The sequence below is a fragment of the Rhea americana genome, unplaced genomic scaffold, assembly GCF_003343005.1.
Source record: "Rhea americana isolate MKP2758 unplaced genomic scaffold, rheAme1 scaffold_45, whole genome shotgun sequence".
In the NCBI taxonomy this organism is placed as follows: domain Eukaryota; kingdom Metazoa; phylum Chordata; class Aves; order Rheiformes; family Rheidae; genus Rhea; species Rhea americana.
In genome coordinates, this window is record NW_028186590.1 from 1,047,943 (window position 1) to 1,069,118 (window position 21,176).

Sequence of the window (21,176 nt, forward strand, 5' to 3'; positions counted from 1 at the left end):
AGTCAAAAAGAGCAGAAATACTTTTTTTCCCCTTTTTTTTTTCCCCTCTCTCTCTCTTGTTTGCAGGAACGACTCTTTTGGAACCTGGTCCACCCAGGGATGTAAAACTGTGCTTACCGATGCATCCCATACAAAATGCTTATGTGATCGTCTCTCTACCTTCGCCATTTTGGCTCAGCAACCTAGAGAAATAGTAAGTAACAAAGGGGGAAAAAAACAGATTTAATGCAAAAGGCAGTAGTATCTGTGTCTGTGTGTGCGGGGGTGGGGCTGGTCAAGCTTTCCTCTCAGCTATATTTCAGACGTTTCATTGAGRAATTCTTTAATATTCCAGGTAGGCAAATATTGCTAGTTTCCTGGTGTCTACAGTGGCTCAGAGAAATGAATTCCAGATTCACTGATATAACTAAATCCTAGTGAATTTTGCAYCTCCTCAAACTCTGAATTTTTCAGATAAAGCTGTCTAATTGTGATGCAAATGTGTTGAAAACTTTTGTATTGAATAATTACAAACTTGACAAGCTTTTTAAAAGCTGCAAGCCTTTTCAGGGAAAAGTACAGGGCTTTATTATTGCTCTTGGTATGAAAACCCTAGATACTGTAGTTAAACAGATTGCAGATCTGCATTGGACATTTTCAGCACAGATATTCTCTGAAGTCTRTTGATATGATGTAAGAAAAATACTAAACTTCTCACAAGAAAGAAGGAACATCAAGTACGTAAGAAACCACTCTTAGTATTACTGAATGTAAAATAACTTTAAAAACCCCAAATATTTGTGAAGTTATCCTGCTAAGACAATAATTTCATCTTCCTGATTTGAGAAGTGTAGCATCAGAATCTTTCTACAGAAAAGTAGATCAGTTTGGAAGAAAGTAGTTGAAATAAAATGCTACTTTGTGCCTACAATCTGGCCTAAAAGTATATTAATCTTATCTCCTTGGGTAACAAAAGATATCTTGATAAAATGCAATTTGCGTTACACCCCTGAGGCTTTAAACAGGAACAATATCCTTTCAAACTTTTACATCTAAATCTTTTTATATGTGTTAGCAAATACCATGTCAGTTTTAGAACATGTACACACAAAGGGAAGATCTTAACTGATATCTGAGAGTAATACTTTCTTTAATGGCATAGAAAGCTAGCTTGTTTTCGAGGTTATTTATTTATTTCCTTTTTTATTAATACACCGAATACAGACAAAATGATTCTAGATTTCCAACTTCTTTAGTGAAGACTTGTGCTATTGTTGCTATACATACCTTGCCATTCCTTCTAGATGATCAGAGGCCCAAGAAAATTAAGTGTGGGAGAATAGTGGATTCAAGTTAAAGTTATTAAAAGTCAGAAAGTTTGGTAATTCTGCAGGAAGCATGAATCAAATTCTGTGACAAATTAGTTGATGATCTTTAATATATTATAGTCAAACCAAGCTGTTTGTTTAATACACAATTCCAAATATTGCTTTCTCAGAAGAAATACATCTTTTAATTAATACTAACCAGGGAGTACTTTAAACTTGTGTTAATGTCATAGTCTCCTGTTACATTGTAATATTACTGCTTTATCTTGCACAATATTATGCCGGTATTATTAGACATTTTAAAGCTCAAAAGCCTCTGGGAAGTGTATCAATAATCTAGCAAATCTCAGAGATGTACATGGATCAGTTTTTGGATTAAGTTGATGTCTGCTTCATAAGTAATATTAGTGAAGCTATCTGTGATAGAGTGGCTGATATAATCATTTTGCTTTCATTGTTCTTTGTTTTGTTTTGTTTTGACCTAGTGGTTTAATTTCTGGAAGATGGTTTTCCTTCATGGTTATTTTTTGTAACCTACAGATCATGGAATCATCTGGTACACCCTCAGTAACCCTAATAGTAGGCAGTGGTCTTTCATGCTTGGCCTTGATCACCCTAGCAGTTGTCTATGCAGCACTATGGAGGTATGTAATGGATTTATAAAGTTGTATGTGAATATATAATTATATTTAGCTGAATTAAAAGTTAAGGAGACTATTAGATAGATTTCTTACTGGTGAAAAAAWCAAAATGTATGGCATGCTTCAATTGTTAAATCTGTTGATGTGATTGATTAGTTTCTCTCTCTTGGCCTACTAGTAACAGTATAGCCCACTCTTCTCTTTCCCTCCTCAGTCTGAATAATACTACTCTGTCAGTGAGGCATACATTAAAAATAAACATTTTACAGGATTCTTCTACAATGTAAACTATTACTCAATTATTACATTTGATGTAATATTTCTGAACTATTTTTGAACTGCTTTTCCTCCATTTACATTGTAAATTGAAATATTTATTTGATTAAAATGATGTATCAAAGTCCAACAAGTTTCTGATATAGGGAGGTTCAATCAACTGTGCTTCTGAGTAAGAGTTTATGAAATTCTATTGTAAATTTCATTGAAGACTGCAAATTGGAGTAGTCTCAAATAGTGTGGTGGTACATTCCAGTAATGGGCTTTATTTCCACCATGATTTTTCTATATTAAAGTATTAGATGGGATAAAAAGTGCAATAAACGATCACAGAGAGAATGAATTTGAGAAGTGATGGAAATAATGTGATTTTTAGTGTGGAAGAAACAGAAAAATGAAAGGAAATGTCACATAAAGTAATGAATATTAAAAACAAAAATGAACATGGCTAATCTTTTGTCTTTTTCCGTAATAAAAGAAGTTCTTAAGCAAGTATGAAGAAACTTGCAATGGGAGAAAATAATAATTTTTGAGTAATGTAAAATTAATAAGTAAAATTTTGTGTTTAGAATATAATACTAATATAAACAGCCTGATAATTTTATGCACTTCTCTCTTTCATTCTTTCTTATGTAGCCACAGAAACTCACAGAATCAGACATGTATATAACAAATACAGACTATCTAGTTACGTAAGTTACAACAGAAAGAGTATAAGAATTACCAGTTCTTGTCTGTCAAAGAAGCTGAGAACAAGAGTATTTCAGCATATAATTCCCATCTTCTGAAGAACATAGTGTTATTTTTGCTCTCCATGATATATTTAGCGTTTGAATAGAAAGTCTATCATGCTCAGTGGAAGTGGTCTTTTCCATTGTGGTAACTTGCAAACTGAGAAAAGGATATGTGATATATTTTGAAGGACCTAATACACATTCTGCATCCAGCTGGAAAAAAAAAAAAAAAAAAAAAAAAAAAAAAGATATTTCAGACAAATCCGAGTGTTCTATCAGCAAGATCTTTTAGAAGTAGAATGACCACTGAGTGGCCTGTCATTTAACTCATTTAAAATTTTCATCAAAAAAGTTTCTTGAGAGCACATCATAACCCACCATCTTGCACAGGGAGAAAATAGGCAATGGCACTTATATATGTGATCCACTGCTAATTTTTATAAATTGAGGAGAGATGGGGATAGAATTTGGTCATTTTTACCGTATGCCTGATTTTATATACTGGAACATCCACATTCCATTTAAATGACAGGGTCTGTTCATAAAAGATTATATGACACAGAAGTGATATAAGGAAGAAGGGCTGTATTAGCCTTCTTTTGTGGTTTGTTGATTTGCCTCCTCAACTGAAAATTCAAACCTGAAAAATAGATTAAATATCGGTTGAAAAAACAGCTTTCTCTCCCCCTTTCCCTTCTCCCTCCCCTACCCTCATCTTTCTGCCTTCCTCTTCCCCTCTCCCTCCTCCTTTCCCTTCCTCTTCCCCATCCCCTTTCCTCTTCCTTTTTCACCAGCCAATAGTAAAGAAGGGCTAACACTAGTGAAGTGGCAGAAAAGCTAACGTCTTCCTAGGCTGAGTCAAGGGCTCATAGCCCATGCTATGAGCTCCTGGTCTTCCAGAGCACTCTATGTACCCAACTCTTACCCACTAAGATCCCTTATAGATCCTGGATGCTCAGTGTCAGGATCTGGCTGAAGTRCATCAAGAGCAATGAATATCTCAGTAGACACAGGCTAGTGCAAACACACAGACTTGGCCTTAATTACATAGTTGTATTTTTAGGAAAAATGTGGAATTTAGTATCAGGGTTATTCTGTCTTCTTATCTGAAAATTTAATGTGTGTTACTTAACTTCATAGGTGAGCAGAAAGGACTACAATTTATTTTGTGTCCAAAGCTCAGCATCTCTCATGGGTGCAGCACCCTTTGTTACGTCTGCCTGAGTGTACAACTAAGGAGGAGAAAGGAATATTAACTAACCTCTACTAAGAAATATGTAACATAGACCATAGGATATATAAATACATGGTGTGGTTTTCAGAAGAACTGGTCACCTTTAACTTTCATTTATTTTCGTGGCCAACATTAATGATTAGCAACACTGTAATTCAGGTCAGTAAGGTACTTGACTTGAAACATTGTTCTCTGTCTGGGCTGTAGCACATGAAAAGCAAAATGAGAATGTTTGCATCTTGTAAGGAGATAGGTGATAAGAGTATTTGAGCTTTTTAATCCTAGACATACTGGTAAAATGAATACAGTAAGCTGGCAAAAGAGAATGTGTGATTCTCACTGCAATAATTAATGACTTTCTGTAGAGACATTAGCTATGTTTGACACTAAGTCTTATGAAGATGAAGATATTGCCTCCAAATATTATTGCCGTTTCATACAAATTATTTTGTAAATGTGGTCTATCTTCAAGATTAATGTTATAGTTATCCCAATAATGTGCTTAAGAATGCAATGCAGCAGTGTCATAAACTAGCCTACATCTTAAATATGCATTGTGGAACAGATCTTCTGTTCATAAAAATCATAGTTCTGCTGAAGTTGGTTGCTGTACCTGTGCAATGCTAGCTGTGGACAGTCACAGAGGTGAGCAGGGAGCGTTAGACATTACTGATATGAATGCATGGAATCCTGTTACTATCAATGTGATGTCAGAACGATCTTACCAACAGTTTTAAAAAGAAGCATTGCTGGAATCTTTGCTAAAATATGCCAAAATACTAGGAGAGAATTGCAGAATATCTATGAAAATGTCGTGGTTCCTATGTTTATAATGTGATAGCTCACTGAAACTCTCTTTGAGCACTTGAGAGTGCTTACCTTTTAGAATGTCTCCAGTATTTCTAAGAACAGCATTAAAGCTTCACATGCTTTACTACATGCTTTCCTTTCAGAAAAAAATTAYGCTTTATTTGTTTATTTCAACAGGTACATCAGATCTGAGAGGTCAATAATTCTAATCAATTTCTGCCTGTCTATTATCTCATCAAATATTCTTATTCTGGTTGGACAAACTCAGACGCATAATAAGGTATGATGGGTTGTATAAAATTTGCATTTAAATACTGATATCTTTGTTTTATTTGTGTTTATCTTAAAATAATTACATTTGTTTAGTCCTGTACTCATAGGACTTGGCACTTTTGGTAAAATATTAACAGACAAAGGAAAATATTTAATATATTTCTTAATCATTTTTTCCCTTCCAAAAATCCCTTTCAGTATTGTTCCCTCTGGATAAGCTGTGTTCTCTGTGGTAGACTTGTATGTTTTATAACTAAATTTCAAAGCAAAAAAGTTCAAAGACTTGAGACATCAAAAGCAGAAATTCTGGTTCATTATAATAGTTGTAACAGGATTGTGCTACAGTGTTTTTGTCTTTTTATTAATACACTGGTACTCGAAAGGGAAGTAGAAATTACTTAGAAGTTAGAGTACTACTCTTGAAAACATGCACACACAGAACTGTCRTAATAAGGCTGGCTGGATCCTGCACAGCTATAGAACTGCTAAATCTCTGATTGATGTGGGTACATGCAAGTAATAACCCTGCAAACCTTACKTAGTGATATACTGCTGATTTCTTAGTAATCTGTTCTCAGACTTTTTCTGAACATAGTCATCGTTTTTCCCTTTCCTGGAAAGCAGGGCTGTGTCAGTGTTTTGAGGCATCACCCAGTACCTAGTGATGCTAGGCAACTTTTAGCAGTGATAATAAGTAGTTGTTTAAAATTAATTATAGCTACATAATAGCTTTGAATAGAAAATAGAACATAATTGTTGGATAGAGCTGTATGTGATAGAACGTTATTAAGTTTTGGGATAAGTAAATATCAGTGATGTCATTCCTTATTACAGAATCACAGAATTCATTGTATTAAACTTGGGATTATTCATGTTAATTTTTTCAGTATTGAATGAAATAAAAGTGCATCATTTTGCTATAAGATTACTAGCATTTCTATAACAAATTATTTATTATTTTAAAATGAGTACTTAGAAATTTAGCTGCTAGAAGTCTCTTAAATTCAATGGGAGTCACTTATCTTGTAATTTGAAAAACATAACCAAAATTACCACACATAACAATAAAATTATTAAAAATAACTTATTTCTTGATACACTTTAAAGTTTTGAAAGTGTATAAAGCAGAAAATGTAGAAAATATAGATTTGCAGATGGAACACATATAACTCCCATAGACTTATCAAGACTTATGCAGTTGAAAATTCAGGGGAAAAAAGTCAGAAATGTGCAAGCAGTTTCAAAGTACCAGTAAGAGAGGAAGTCAGAAGAAGGGTTAGGCCTCTCTGGAATTTCAGCACTAGCATTCATAGTTGTATGCACTACTTTATTATGAATTTCAAGGAGAATGTCTCTCAGCAGCTGAAAGTTGCTGTGTATATTGCCACTGTAGAAGACTGCTCAGATTCCACAGCTGAAAAGAACAGGAAGGAGAGAGGATGAAGGAAGATGCTCAGCTGYAGAATCAGGGTTTCAGGGCATCATAAAGGCTGTATTTGGTAACATGCTCCCTAAATATATTGACAGTCTTATTCCAGTGCTTGATTCTGGGAACTCTGAACTAAGATACTCCTTAATGCAGCCTGTTTTTATGAATCTTAATCGGCCTGAGTTCCCTCATTTCTGCTTCCTGAACTTCTGAAAGTACAGAGGTATTATACTGARTTATTTTGGAGAATGTAAGATGAGATGTTCAGAGGAAGTAATTAACAGAGAAAACAGGGCATCACAAAGTTTGCATTTTGAATATGACCAGAAAAAAAATGGCTTTAAGATACCGCTTTCTACTACACATGTCTTCTTTTTGAGTACACATTTTGCTTTCGATGTATGTACCACCAGGGAGCTGCTAGCCAGGGAGTATCTCTAATGGATCAAAGGCATAATACAATTTTTTATAACAAGAAAGATATTGGTTGTTACAGAGCAAAAGTCTTTTTATTGCTATGTCCAGTGGCACGTGAATATATTGTAGGTCCAAGGGAGTAACCTGTGAATGCACTATCAACAAAATGGCCAGCTGAAGCCAGTGTTTAGCAAATACTTAGTCAAATTGAATCAATGATGCCTAYGCATGACCTTACATATCTTTCTGAGTATAGATGCTTTTTGGCATCAGATGTGTTTGAATTAAAGTTCTGAATTCTTTATTCTTTATTTTCAAAGTTCACATAAGACCAGAAGTCAATTCTTGACTTTGAGTCCATGGATATAAATGACAATACCGACATCTGTAGGATTTTTTTCATTTTGCTGAGTTGGAARATATATCTGGAAATGGGAGTCTTAGAAAGAAGATCTATGCCTATAATTATGGTTTAAGATGAAAAACATTTTAGATTTGTTATTGAGTTTGTATTATTCTCTAAAAATCAAAACAATWTGTGGTTTTGGAGTCTGTTGGAAAGTTTTGGGATAAATCTTAGTGAATAATTTATCAAGAACAATGCTATATTCAATTCAGCAGAAATTGTTTTCTGAATAAAGACTGAGGAGTTGTTTTGTGGCAAAAAAGATGAGTCCTGATTTTGTAAAATGTCAGAGAAAATGAGAGAGAGATGGTATGCCAWGTTTGATTTTTTATTTATTTTCATTCTTATGCCCGTACTATTCCAATAGTATTTGGGCACCTAGTTAGTCTYCATATGATATTGATGATATTCAAAGTTGAATAATGTTCCTTTTCTTATGTTCTGGTTTGGTATAGCTTTTGAGTATAAATTTTYCCAGGTCTGTATGTATGTATATTCCATTTGAGAATGGGGTACTTGTAATCTTGTCAAAGCTGAATTCCAGTTTAAACTCGGGCAGTGTGTAAATTAAGCATAATGAAGATGTGCTTGTAACAGGCAGCATATTGTCACTCTGTTTGCAATTTGTGTTTTTCTGTCTGCATTAATCACTGTACCAACTACTTTTATTCATTTCAAAGCTATTCCATCTCCGGGAAATTTCTATGCTTCGTTTTTTGTGCACACACTGACATTTTTGACAAGGAAAAAAATATTGACTCTCTTAGTCTGGATAAGTGTGGGTTTGCTGTTATTTCCTTTCTAAGTACATCATAGCTACTTAGCATGTTAGATCTAGCCCTACTCTTTTAAGGCTGAGTATATCCTTGATGTTTTTTACAAAAGCTTCTTTTGTGTATGAAGAACTAGTGAAGACTGAGTGACTTTGAAAGCTGCATTCTCTTTGGTTCAAGTGGGCAAATGTGTTATGCATGAAGGACACAGCTGAGAAATGTTCTGCTGKTTTCTACATGCTTTCCAAAACTTGTCCAAATGTAGAACTAATAGTCTTGTTAAAGCATTGAAGTATATGAAAGGTTTCTGTTCTGTTAGATCCTGTTTGGAAATACAGGTCACTGAAAGCTAAGTATACAGAATATTATGAAATTAAATATGCATCTTCTTTAAATATAATTAGTGTTGTACTAGGTATGAGAAGCAGATTAATTTAGCATTTTTTTTCTGACTCTTGGTTTCTTTTCTTAAGCAAAACTTGTTCAGTGTTAGATGTTAGCTATGTAACTCTATTTAAATTTGAGAAGACCTGTAGTGCTACTCTTACACTGGAGGTAGTCCTTTTACAGCCAAATTATGTTGAATGTTGAAATTAAATCTCCTGAAATAAGGAAGGATACCRTTTTTCATGTATAACCTACCTGCTCCACTAAATGTTATTTCTCAAATACTACAAGGTGAGCCTAGCATCTACACAAGCAGTATGTTTTTACTTTGAAGAGACTATCAGTTTATTTGGGGAAATACCTATCAGTGATAGATATTTCAGAGTATGCCTCTTAGTAATGTAACTCTTTCTATATTATCTGTTTCCTAATGTTCTTCTTGCCATCAAGAAAAATGGTTGTATTTCTTCTATATGTGGACTTTTGACACTCAAACTATAAATCTTGATCCTGCTTCCGTACCGATTTAATGACYAGACTCTCTATTGTCAATAAGTTATTGATTAATATTATGTGGATTTTTTTCATAACTTCTTTTTCCTTTCATATCCATTTAGAAAATACTTTGTTTTGTTCACAGTCAGGCCATAAATAAGAACACATTAGCTGTATGATGTAAACAATTCCTGTTTACATATTTTCTCTGTGAAGAAAACAAAGCTGAATTTAAAATAAACAAAATAAACAATAGAATGTATTATACAGATGGGAAAAAGTTAATTATTTTCTGTATTATCTGTTTCTGAGTGTRTTTAGCAGTTCATTGCTGGAGTTTGGGTCACTTGTGAAAAACAGGCTTATTTTTAGAAATGTCGTAAGCCCCTGTATGTTCTTTTAGTCCTAGTGAGATTTATGTATGCCTACCAAGGGAAGACAAGGGAAAATATTAGAGCACAAAGCAAGATATAGTAACAACCTTACCACCTTGATATTCTGTATCATCCCTGTTAAATTGTAACATCCAGTCTGTTAGATTTTAAAATTAATGTCTTAAACTATACCTGAAAAGTTATGAGTACAGCAAGAATTTTCAATCTGCTCCCCTTGACCACCTGCTTAAAGCACATAACATAAATAATCACTAGTTCTGATAAAATTATTGTAAACAAGCAAAAAAAATCTAAAATTTTGAACACGATAAGATTAGAATTTTCATTAAATAGGTTGACTGCACAGAAGTAACTCCATTGTAGTTTTCTTTTTGTTCTGTTTTTTAGTTTTTGTTTTATTTTTTGAATAAAAGATTTAGGCTGAGAGAAACAAATAGATATGGAAAAGAGTTGAAGAGCTGTAGTTTCACATTCCTATAGCCCTGTGAAGCAGCTGACTGTGTAATTAGGGCTTCCTCAGGTTTTGAGAAAAAGTGCGTGGAGGGCTCCCCTGATAGSCATGCAAATGCTCAGGTGGTATTAGTGCTGCCTCCAACCATGCTGTCTTTTGCCCCATATCTGCCACTGTCTTACAGATGCAGGCATTGTGGCAATAGATCTCCCAGGAAACAGCAGGGGAGACCTTAAGAGCAGATGGAATGAACAGAAAAATGATGCTAACACAGCATTAAGGGTGTGTTGGAAAATCAATGAGGAAGTAGGGAATTTCATGTCCCAAGCAGTAGCATTCCATAATTCAGATCTTGCCCTGAGAACTTCAGGGGAATACGACCCACTTTGATTGAATATGTCCTTATGTTTTTGCCAATACCCAGCTGCCACATTAACACCTTCTCTGCTGATTTTCATCTCTTTGTGTGCAATAACTTTTTGAATAGCTGATTCAGAAAGTCACTGATATGGATCAGCCATCACAGAAACCTACCAATAAGTAGGTCAACAGAGTGCACTGTGCCACACACCCGTTAACTGCTGTGTATTTGGGAACTCAGAAACAATTAAATGGAGAAGAGCTCACTTAGCTGAATAACTATTAAAGGAGTAGGCCCATTTAAGCAACACTACTTCACCGTGCCAAATTCTGACAAAACCTGTTAACATCAGTTGAATTAACTACCTACTCTTAGATTCTCAAGAGAACCTCTGGGAGCAGGTCTTTCTTACCCAAGAACAGTAAACATTGTCATTCATGTTACTGTTACTTGCCTCAGAGGAGAAGGTAACATTCTTCTTAAAAGTGCCTKCCAGTCTGTTTCTCAAAATACATCAACTTTATCATTCAGTTTGCTATTTCTAAACAAACCAGACATTTTGATTTTAAGAGGGTTACAGGAAAAAGACTGGGCAGAAACTGGAAGCCTGCGGTCTCTGCTTCTATCCTCTAAACCTTTTATGAGCTCTGATCTATTTTAGGATCACAGAATTGTTCAGGTTGGAAGATCATCTAGTCCAACCTCCTACTTAAAGCAGGGTCAGCTATGGTTGCTCAGGGCTTTATCCAGTCAGATCTTGAAAATGTTCAAGGGTGGAAACTGCACAGCCTCCTAGGACAACTTGTTTGGCTGCTTGTCTGTCCTCATAGTGAAGAAAGTTTTCCATATATCTGGTCTGGACCTTTCGTGTTCCAATTTTTGCCCGTTGTGTGTCATCCATCACACATCACTGCGAAGAGCCTGGCTCAGTCTTTTTAGTGGCCTTTGTACACACACTGGCAGGCTGCTGTTAGATCTCCCTGAAGCTTTCTCTCCTCCAGGTTGAATAAGCCCAACTCCCTGAGCCTGTCCTCACAAGGCATGTGCTCAAGCCACCAAATATCTTGGTGGTCTTTTTYGAACTCTTTCAAGTTKATCAACATCTTCCTTGCATTGGGGGATCCAATTGTATTAGACACTGTAGTCTAGATGTGGTCTAACAAGTGCKGAGTAGAGGAGGATAATCTCTTCCCTTGATTTGCCTMCTGGCTSTGCTTCTGTTGATACAGCCCCAGCTGCTGTTGATCATCTATGCTGCTGGGCACRCTGCTGCCTCGTGCTCAGCTTGCTTCTCACCAGGACCCCAGCAGTGCAGCAGTGCAGCTCTGTAGCCCATCAGTCCTCCACCTGTAATGTTGCAAGGGGCACTTCCATCCCAGGTGCTGGACTCTGCATTTGCCCTTGCTGAATTCTGTGAAGTTCTTGCTCGCCCTTACCTTAGCCTGTCCAGCTCTGGACGGCAGCCCTGCCTTGAGCATGTCAATGGATGCCCCCCAGTTTGGTGTTATCTACAGACTTTATGAGCAAGCTTTCCGTTGCCTGCTCCAGGTCCTTGACATTAAACAACAGGTCCCTGCATAGAGCCCTGTACTCTGCTTGTTGTCTGCCTCCATGCAGAGTGTGACCGATTAAGCCAACAATCCAACCAATCTTTTACCCATTTGATGGTTCACCCAACCAGCTTTRGGTGATACAAGATACAAGAATATTGTGGAAGCTTATTTTAAAGAGCTTTATTTTTAAAAGCAGAAGCAGTACTGTTTCAGGAATCTAGAATTTTACCAAGGTTTACCTGTGGAAGACTGGGACTGTGTCTGACCCGTGAGTCAYGCTAGTGCCAGTTCCAGTGCTTCTCAGCCAGGGAGGATCTTCTCCCTCCGACCCACACAAAAACACGTGTGTGTGCATGCTGAGGGATATTGCACAGCAASCACTGTTGCTCCCTTATCCCTGGTTGTGGTGAGAGGCTTGATGCTGGCATGTGCACTTCTGTTATCCTTTTTCAGTGCGAAAGAAGATAACTCAGAAAGACTCTACGGAGATGACCCTCTGCTGTTCCCCAAATGAAGGATTTTTTTTCTSCTTTAAGACCTGTTTAGAATTGTTTTTTTCCTTTTGGAATTCACCCCCACAGCCCTGAGGAAAATAGCTCWTTCCCTCACAAACACCTGTTTGAATCATTTCAGACAATCTGTTGATGATTCAAGCAGCTATTTTGGGATTCACGCCTTCTTTCCACTTCTCTTCAGTTTATTTGTTGAATTCCAGTTGAAGTAGAAAAGCAGTCAATGTGAAGTAAATCAGCCTACAAACAGTTAAATGTTCATGACTTTTATTATATAACCTTAGTTTTAAGAGAGAGGAAACGATAAACACTTCTAAGTTTYAATGATAAAAAGGATTTTTAATTTAAGATACCATAGGAATAGACTTCAGGGGGGTAAATGATTTAAATAATAATAACCACCACAACACCAGAATTCAGCTTTTTGGTTATTTTTATTCTAAGGTGAAGTTTGAACCTCCTGTAGAGATTTTCCCATGTGGATTACCATTTCTTAGAATGCAGACACAGAATTCATTTGCAACATAAACTAAAACACATGTACAGAAACACAGTAGGATATCTTTGATAAAGATAGCTGGTAAAGTAATACATTAAAAATGCAATCCTGAGAGAAATGCAATAGAAATCTCATCACTTAATAAGATATGTATTAAATCATTACTCTTCCTATGTACCAAAGTGAAACTTGTCGCAAAACAAAAAGTCTTTTAAAAAAAGACTGTCATTTAAAGAACTGTAACATAAATCTGGTGTGAAAGATTATCTACTTACTGTACTGGATTCTGGTTGTATTTCCCTACAAGCTCTCTTGTGACTGCATGTATTCAGGAGCATATGGTACAGTTTAACCATGACATACACTGAAGTTCAACTGTGCAGTTTTACATTTTGCTTCTTGTATTCTCCTAGGTTAGAGTTTTTAGGCTCGTAAACTTGCTGTCAAATTAATGAGAGTATTATGAGGCAAATGACTGTTGGATTCATCTGGTTCTTGGATAGGTCTATTTAGAAACTAGAAAATGATTGGTCTTCTTTAACACTCTCTACTTTACTGTGAAAGCTATAGGGCTCAATCCTGTCATTCTGGTGTGTGAAAGTATTCTTTAGTCACGTATTTATTTTTACTTTGAAATTTTAGAATTATTATTATGTCAGCAGAAGTTGGCAGAATCAGGCTCAGAGCTGGCTTAAGAGCCAATATGAAAAGGAACTATGGGGTTTGCATYTGTTGCTTACACTGAAGTACACACGATTCTGGAAACAGAGGTTGCTAGTGAATCAGTTCACTTTTTATGCTTGAGTCCCTCTTGCTTCTGCAGCAAGTGGGGAAAAAAAAAAAAAATAGTTTTACCAGACTTGATCAAGCTAGTCCAGGATACTCTGAGCAGCCAAAACTAACAGCTATGGAAGTACAAGAGACTCTGCCCTCAGCAATTGTGAGTTAAGCTACCTGTACCTTACTAAATTGTTTAATTTGTAATTGATTTTAAATTACAGCTGAAATTAACTTCCCATAAAATGTTAATTTTTCTCAGGTGCTAAGGTCAAGGCTTGGGTTCCAGTGCCTGCATCCAGAAATGTTTATTCATTTTATATTTGAGAATAGAGAAAAAAAAAATAATGCTGGGACAAGGACTAAATCTCATGTTTCTTTCTTTCTTTCCCTGTGAATCTTCTATGCCTGGCTGTAAGTAGCCAGGTTTCAATAAGAAAATTATAGAGTTTCTTTTCCATTCCTACTTTGTAGTTCTTCAGTAAACTGAATTTCACTGGTAAGTGAAATTTCATGGGAAGTGGAAAAGAAGTGCGTGAATCTGTGTTCTCTACAGTCTAGGCAGATGCTAAAATCAGATGGAAAGCCAAGGATGGTCACACAAATTCTGTCCTTTTCTACCTTCTCTTTCTAAGTAAGAAAATGTGATCACTCTGTGCTGAACTCACTGAAGTTAGTRTTCATCAAGTATGGTCTGAGCATATTTATTACATCAAGAGAAGAGGCGATGTTGTTAGGTCTCCGAATCACAGCAGGACTTGGTCATGAGGGAGGTGCTCAGATTGCTAAGTTAAGGAGCTCCTAGACATGGCCAGAGGCCCAAAATTATGTACCCAGAGATACTTCTGATGCTCTTGTAAAATGCATGTAGGGCCTCTAGTTTTAGATAGTTGCTAGAAAAAGACGTTTTTGTATTTGTTTTTGTGGACGTACATGCTGATTGCATTACGCCTGAATGAGTCACACTACAGGCATGAAACCTGGTGCTGAAAAATTTGACAGTAACTAGGCGCTAATGGTTTTCCATTTTGATGATTTTGTCAAAATTTACATAGAACTGACATTGTGGACAAATAATTTGTGGAATTTAATAGAAGACTATGCTCAGAATAATTGTTGAAAGAAAACTGTAAAGGTAAATTTAAGAAACATTGCATTTGGCTATAATCATGGATATTTTTAATGAAAGTAATTGTGAGATTTTCAGAACCCTGTAGGGAAACTTAAATGTTTATAATAAAAAGGCCTCAAGCTGTTAAAACTGATAGAATTTCTGAAATGTCAAGAAAGTTCAGTTTGCATTAGACTTCTGGGTTTAAAAACAGGATGGAAAACATGTTAATTTATCTATCTTCTAAAGAAAACTGAAAGATATCTGGCACAAGGAGTCCAGCAGTTGGAAGGAAGTATGAATAAGGTTGGCACAAAGTGTTGTTCCATTAGTAAGTGATTACATAGCTGTCTCTAATTAGTAGCATGGCATATAATCTGTGCTCTATGAATTTTATTTCATAAAAAGTCACACTGTCAACCTATCTTGTATTTACTAAATAATTTCCTTAAACTAGGGCATCTAAATGGGTTTATTATTCTTTAAATACCACTTAAAGTTAAGTGAAGGCTTAGAATGAGAATGCTATCCTTAACAATCTTAAATGAGCCATACAGAAAAACAAACTCCCCAATGTGTCAGAACCTACAGCTTTTGAAACTTGACTTTTAAAAAGATGGGATTAATTTTAAACCTGTTGTTATTTCTGTTGAGATTTTACACCTCTTAAACTTAAGAGGGCTTTCAAGTCTCTGTCTTTTACTGAATATCCTTTTGTCAAGTCAATCAGAACTCAGGCTTGAGTGTTAGCAATTTAATTATTGYTATAAAACTTTCATTTTGGCACTGCTTATCTTTCAAAGTAAATACAGAATAGTAATAATGTGTCACCGGACTGAGTGATCTCACAAAGCTTTGCAGTCATACTACAATGGAAGAAAAAATGGTTTTGCTATGAATCATAGTTAGACCCTGCTATCAAGGCAACATTAACGATGGACAAGAGTGGCTGGTAGACTCTGGTTGTCTGATGCAGCTATTCATAAACCCCATCCCACAAAATCTCTCCAGAAGCCCATATATAAGAGCTTTAAACTTTACTAAGTGTTTGTTTCTACTCATTTCTAAAAGTTTCTCCCCTTTGGAAAGATGACACAACAATAGTATTTTACAGCAGTTGAAATACATTCTAGCCAGATTTTTAAACCTTAATGAGAAGAATGTTTCACATTCCATAAATACCTAAACAACGTCTGTCTTAATTAAACAAATTCATTAAACAATAAAACATGTCTTTTTAATTGCAGAAAATTGTATTTCAACTAAAGATATGAAGTTTACAAATCTTCAGAATATCTTCAATGTACAAAATTGATTAAGCTTTTTATTTCCATGAGTGATTTTCAGCCATAGTAAGCTCATTTTTTCAAAGTGGTACTATCGATATGTGAACAAGGTGTCCCCAGATTTTTACAGTTATATTGTCAATTCAGTATTTTTGGCTAATCTGGGGACACCTTCTGATTACTTGTTCATTGTCAGCTTTACTAGCTGAACTAGCATATACTAGCATATRGTGAGTGGACATAAAAGTTAGTTCCGAAGTGCATTACTTTGATAGACACCCAGAATATTTTAAAGAACAATTAGGGTTAAGATATACATTCAAAATACTACAATTTATCAAGTTATCAAGTTGCAGCACTATTCTCTTTGTACACTTTTTGCCAGTACACTTTTTTCCCTGAACTGAATCAAAATTAAGCCAAATTGTATTGTCTTCTTGTTGCTATTGGCTAGGAATGTGTATACACATTGTTGATACAGCTCAGCTGACACTTGTTATTCCATGATGACTTGATTATGTATTTGAGCCCTTGGAGGTCTCAGTTCATTGAATTTCTAGTAATTCAGTGAATGATAAGCAAAACAGAGTCAGAGAAACGCTTTGACATTTCTTTGCCAAAGCAGCACTTCGTAGGATTTCCGTTTAGGCTATCTGCATACCACATCCAGCACAACTGGRCCTGGGCAATCTCTCAGTGTTACACAGCATTATTGTTAAATAAGAATAATAATTCAAATACGCTTTGCTAATCTCAGCTCATAGTCCTTCTGTTCTCTGTTATTAAAATTGCCATCATGTCTCAGCTTGAAGGACTGATTTGGGTCACTTGGATTCACTTGTCTCTCTCAGAAACTGGTGAGCAGAAAACCTGCTAGTGTGTTATGAAAGCCTAAACTTAGGGAAGGAATTCCCCTAAGTAGTGTTGAAGAAAAGGGAATGAAAAATGGATGATTATGAATGCACAAAACAAGTAGCCTTTCAGTGTAGTCCCCAGTTTTCTTCTCARACTTCTTGTTAGGTTCATACTTACTCCTCTGTGAGAATCTGGCTCTCTTGTCATGGTCTTCTAGAGGCTTTTGTTTTCAGTCACTTCTAAGATATAAGAACAGATTTATAATATAATATTACGCAGTTTCTAAGCACAGATAAAGAACTGTGTGCCTTCTGGCATCTGGAAAGAAATTGCTACCCTACAATGATCTAAATCTGTCGGTGCAGTCAGTGCAGGGAGGTTGCTCTGTGTACAAAGGATGGCATTGATTTCAGTGGTAGGCTGTGCAGGCACAGTGATCAGATCTGTGCGGATCACAGAGCAATTGCTAAGGGACTTCCCAGCAGAGGAGCAGAGAGAATACAGCTGAACTTTCCAGAGGTAGGTTTCCAGAGACTCTACCATGTCATCCAGGGAATAGTGGACATGGATATAGTCTGGAAGATTTTGTAGGAGACATTCATGCTAGATATATAATCTAAAGCTGAACATTTTACACTTGCTAATTTTAGCTGTGAAGATGCCTCTGAGAGAATGTAGCATTAATTATTAATTATTACTGTTGTTGATAAAAATAAACCTATCATTAAAGCTCTGGGATTTTTTCCAACATAAACAAATTTTCAATTTAATATGTTGACAGATATAAACATTTTTTTCATTTCTCCCTCCAATCAGACTCTTATCTTATTTTATATTCACTCCTCCCACCCCATAGGGAAAAGCCTGAGTAAATATATTAGTCTTGCCTTGTAGTCTCAAGATCAGCACCTTCAAGCATTGTGAGCTCTCCCGTAGAAGCATAGAAGAAGAGAAAGAGGTGACGATATCTCCAGCTGTAGTGAGACTATTCTGGGCCCAGTTCTGAGCACTTTAACCTTAAAAAATGTTAATAGGTACACAGTGAAGAAAGCTGGACTTGAAACTTTATTAGATATAATGGAGCAAAGAATGACGCTCTGTTTGCACCCGGAGTAGTGTAGCCTTCAGGGAAAAGCTGTCTTAGAAACAGTGCCGTGAAAGGGACAACCTTTTCTCTTATCAATTACAGARTGGAACCAAAGAGTAATTCATTTTTTGATTTAGTGAAACCTTCTGACTGGTCTGGAAGTGTCAGCCGCTGAGCAGTCCGCATGTTGWGTGTGTTACAGCAGTTAAATATGTAGGACTTAGAAGTTGGTATACCAGTGAAATACATACCAGAAAACAAAGGCTGCAAGTCATATTCCACATACAGATGAGTAGAAATAGCAATATTATAATCAAAGCAAACATTTGGGAATTCAGGGATATCTACACAATGCTTCACCATTTTCAAACAGTGAAGAGAACTTATATTATGCAGACATTACTTTCTGATCATGTAGGTTTTCTTCATCTTTGAATTTCACTGAAGAACAATTTTTTGATGATGGCAAGGCACTGGAACTGCATGAGAAAGGGAGGCAGCATCCAGTTGCAATATTCAAATCTTTTCTGGCTCTAGCAAGTCAGGCAGGATTTTTAACAAGATGATTCTTACAGAAGGAAGTCCCCATACTCCTGGACCATACTCCTGAAGGGTTCATCCAATGCTTCAACCTCAAATCTGACAGGAGTAACTTGCCTTAGGATTTGCAAGTTAGAAGAAACAAGGTCACAGTGCATGGACCACATTTCTTACTTTCCCTGAGACACTCTGTCTTAAGCGTGTTCACTGATTTTAGGGACTATATTATGCATTCCATGYAGATAGCTCTGTACCAGCTGAAAATCCATCTCCTCCCACTGCAGTACTATTTTTTTTCAGCAGTCTCCTAGTACATATTGTTTTRAATGGGAGCTATGTGCATCCCATATATGTTACATTTTTAATATAAGATTTGATTAGACATAGAGCCAGGAGTTAACCATGTGGTTAGMCATGTGGTTAATGATTTTAAATAACTGAAGAGATTTTATTTCCTTTAAAATGCTACTAAATTATTATTTAATAAGTCATAATTCATATATAATAAAATGCCTAGATTCAGTCAATGATAATTGTGTTACTTAGGAACAATTTGAATTCGTGCACACTGAAAACAATACAGTGGCATTTCCTTTCAGGCCAAAGCTGTATGGTAGACATCTATGTATCTTTGAACATTATGTGCTGTATTGAATTTTGCTTAATATTTATGGTTATTTACCTTTCAGAATAGCAAAATGCAAATTGGAACAGAGCTCAAAGCACTCTGGCAAAAGAATGTTTATATATGCTAATGATTTCTAATTAAGAAGAAAAAATTGCTAAAAGCTAAAATAATATGTTACTAGCAATATAGTTATTCTGCCTTAAATTATCCAGTGCCATTCAGGCCAAAAAGAGTGTGATGGCAGTGCAGCTGACCAATGTGTTAGGTAAACAAGACAGTTAGCCATTMTTTTCTCAAATCCTTTCTTTGTCCAAGAGAAAATCCAGACTAGGACTGTTTAGCCTGGAGGAGAGAAGTCTCGGGGGGGAATTTATCAATGTTTACAGATATCTGCTGGGAGGGTGTAAAGAAGAGAGGGCCAGACTCTTCTCAGTGGTGCTTAGTGATAGGACAAGAGGCAATGGGCACAACCTGAAACACAGGGAATTCCCTCTGAACGTAAGGAGGGAGATGCCTTCCTCACTGTGAGATAGTCTAATATTGGAACAGRTTGTCTAAAGAGTGGTGGAGTCTCCATCTTTGGAGAGACACTCTAAACTCAACTGGACAGAATCCTGGGCAATCTGATCTAGCTGATCTTGGCTGGGCAGGGGATTGAACCAAATGATCTCCAGAGGTGCTTGCCAAACCCAACTCTCCTGTGATTCTGTGATCCTTCTTGTGAAAACACAACTGTGGTACTACTGGCTTTGGGGACAAGAGGGTCACACTAAAATTATTTCACTTTACAATGAAAAATACAGATCAATTTTGGTGCAAGAGTAAGATCCTTCTTGAACTCCACATATATTATGTCTGTCACTGACTGTTGCAAAGGAGCAGAAAGGATGAACCTTCCATCCAGTTTCTCATAGAAGCCAAGAACTGTGTCATGCAGCCCTTTGCTGCTATGGGTTGTGTGGCAGAAGACAGAAAAGTCTTAGTTTCAAAGGCTGCAGTTTCCTTTCCTATCCCCTTCTGGGAAGACATGTTCATAATGAGTAGAATTTTCCCCTTCAGACCTTCATGCAGAAAAAAAATAATTTGTTTTAAATTTAAAATGAAAAAAGTAAAATGTCCATTTCATAATCTTCTTTTTTGAATTGCTCTCTCCTTTTTTCCTCCTTTTTTATTCTTTCTTCTCTCATTTCTTGCCTGCCTTTTATGACTTGTCATCTTCTTTTGTTCTGCCTTTCCTCATTGCTTCTTTCATTTGGCTCCTCTAATATTGTTTTCTTTCCAATATGATGATCAAAGCAAACATAAAGGAATTCAGGGATATCAGAGCTTCTTCACTCTCAAAGAGTGAAAAAAACTTAAATGATGCAGACTTTACTTTCTGATCAGGTAGGGGCACCATCTAGCTGCAAAAATCAAATCTTTATCTGGCTCCAACCGGTCAGGCAGGTTTTGTTTCAAGATCATTTGTTACAGAAGGAAGTGTCCATACTCCTGAACCATTGAAGGGTTCATCCAATGCTCCAGCCTTGAATCTGACAGGAATAGCTTCCTTTAGGATTTACAAGTTAGAATCTTTCTCTTTCTTTTCTTTCTATTTCTATTTCTATTTCTATTTCTATTTTCTGTTGTGGAGATCTTCTATTCACTGTACCTCTTCACTTCCAGTCCGTTCTTTCTCTCTGTTGCAGCTGTCCCTCTGCCTTGATCATCCAGCTTGTCAACAGATTGACTTTTTTGCAGAGACGGCCATCTCCTCTTCTGTCATTCCCTTCGAATTACCAAATTCCCTGTCTCAGGGAGGATAAGCTGGACATTTAAAGCTCTGTTTTATCATTTGAATTAAGTAGCTCTGCCTCATAGATAGGGAAATGAGAAATAAAGGAAAGTATGTTTATGAGCTGTGATAGCTTGATAGGACTCTCATCATGTGCCAGTGGGA

At 36.2% G+C, this 21,176-nt stretch overlaps 1 protein-coding gene across 1 annotated transcript in view; it reads left to right on the forward strand.

Annotated features, from left to right (window-relative positions):
• Positions 1–21,176, forward strand: part of ADGRB3 (adhesion G protein-coupled receptor B3) — a 465,451-nt gene that overhangs the window by 364,997 nt on the left and 79,278 nt on the right. Inside the window, exons 17-19 of the mRNA XM_085316023.1 lie at positions 67–193; positions 1,848–1,951; positions 5,180–5,282. Coding sequence (XP_085172149.1) covers positions 67–193; positions 1,848–1,951; positions 5,180–5,282 — 334 coding nt within the window. The remainder of the gene's footprint in view (positions 1–66; positions 194–1,847; positions 1,952–5,179; positions 5,283–21,176) is intronic.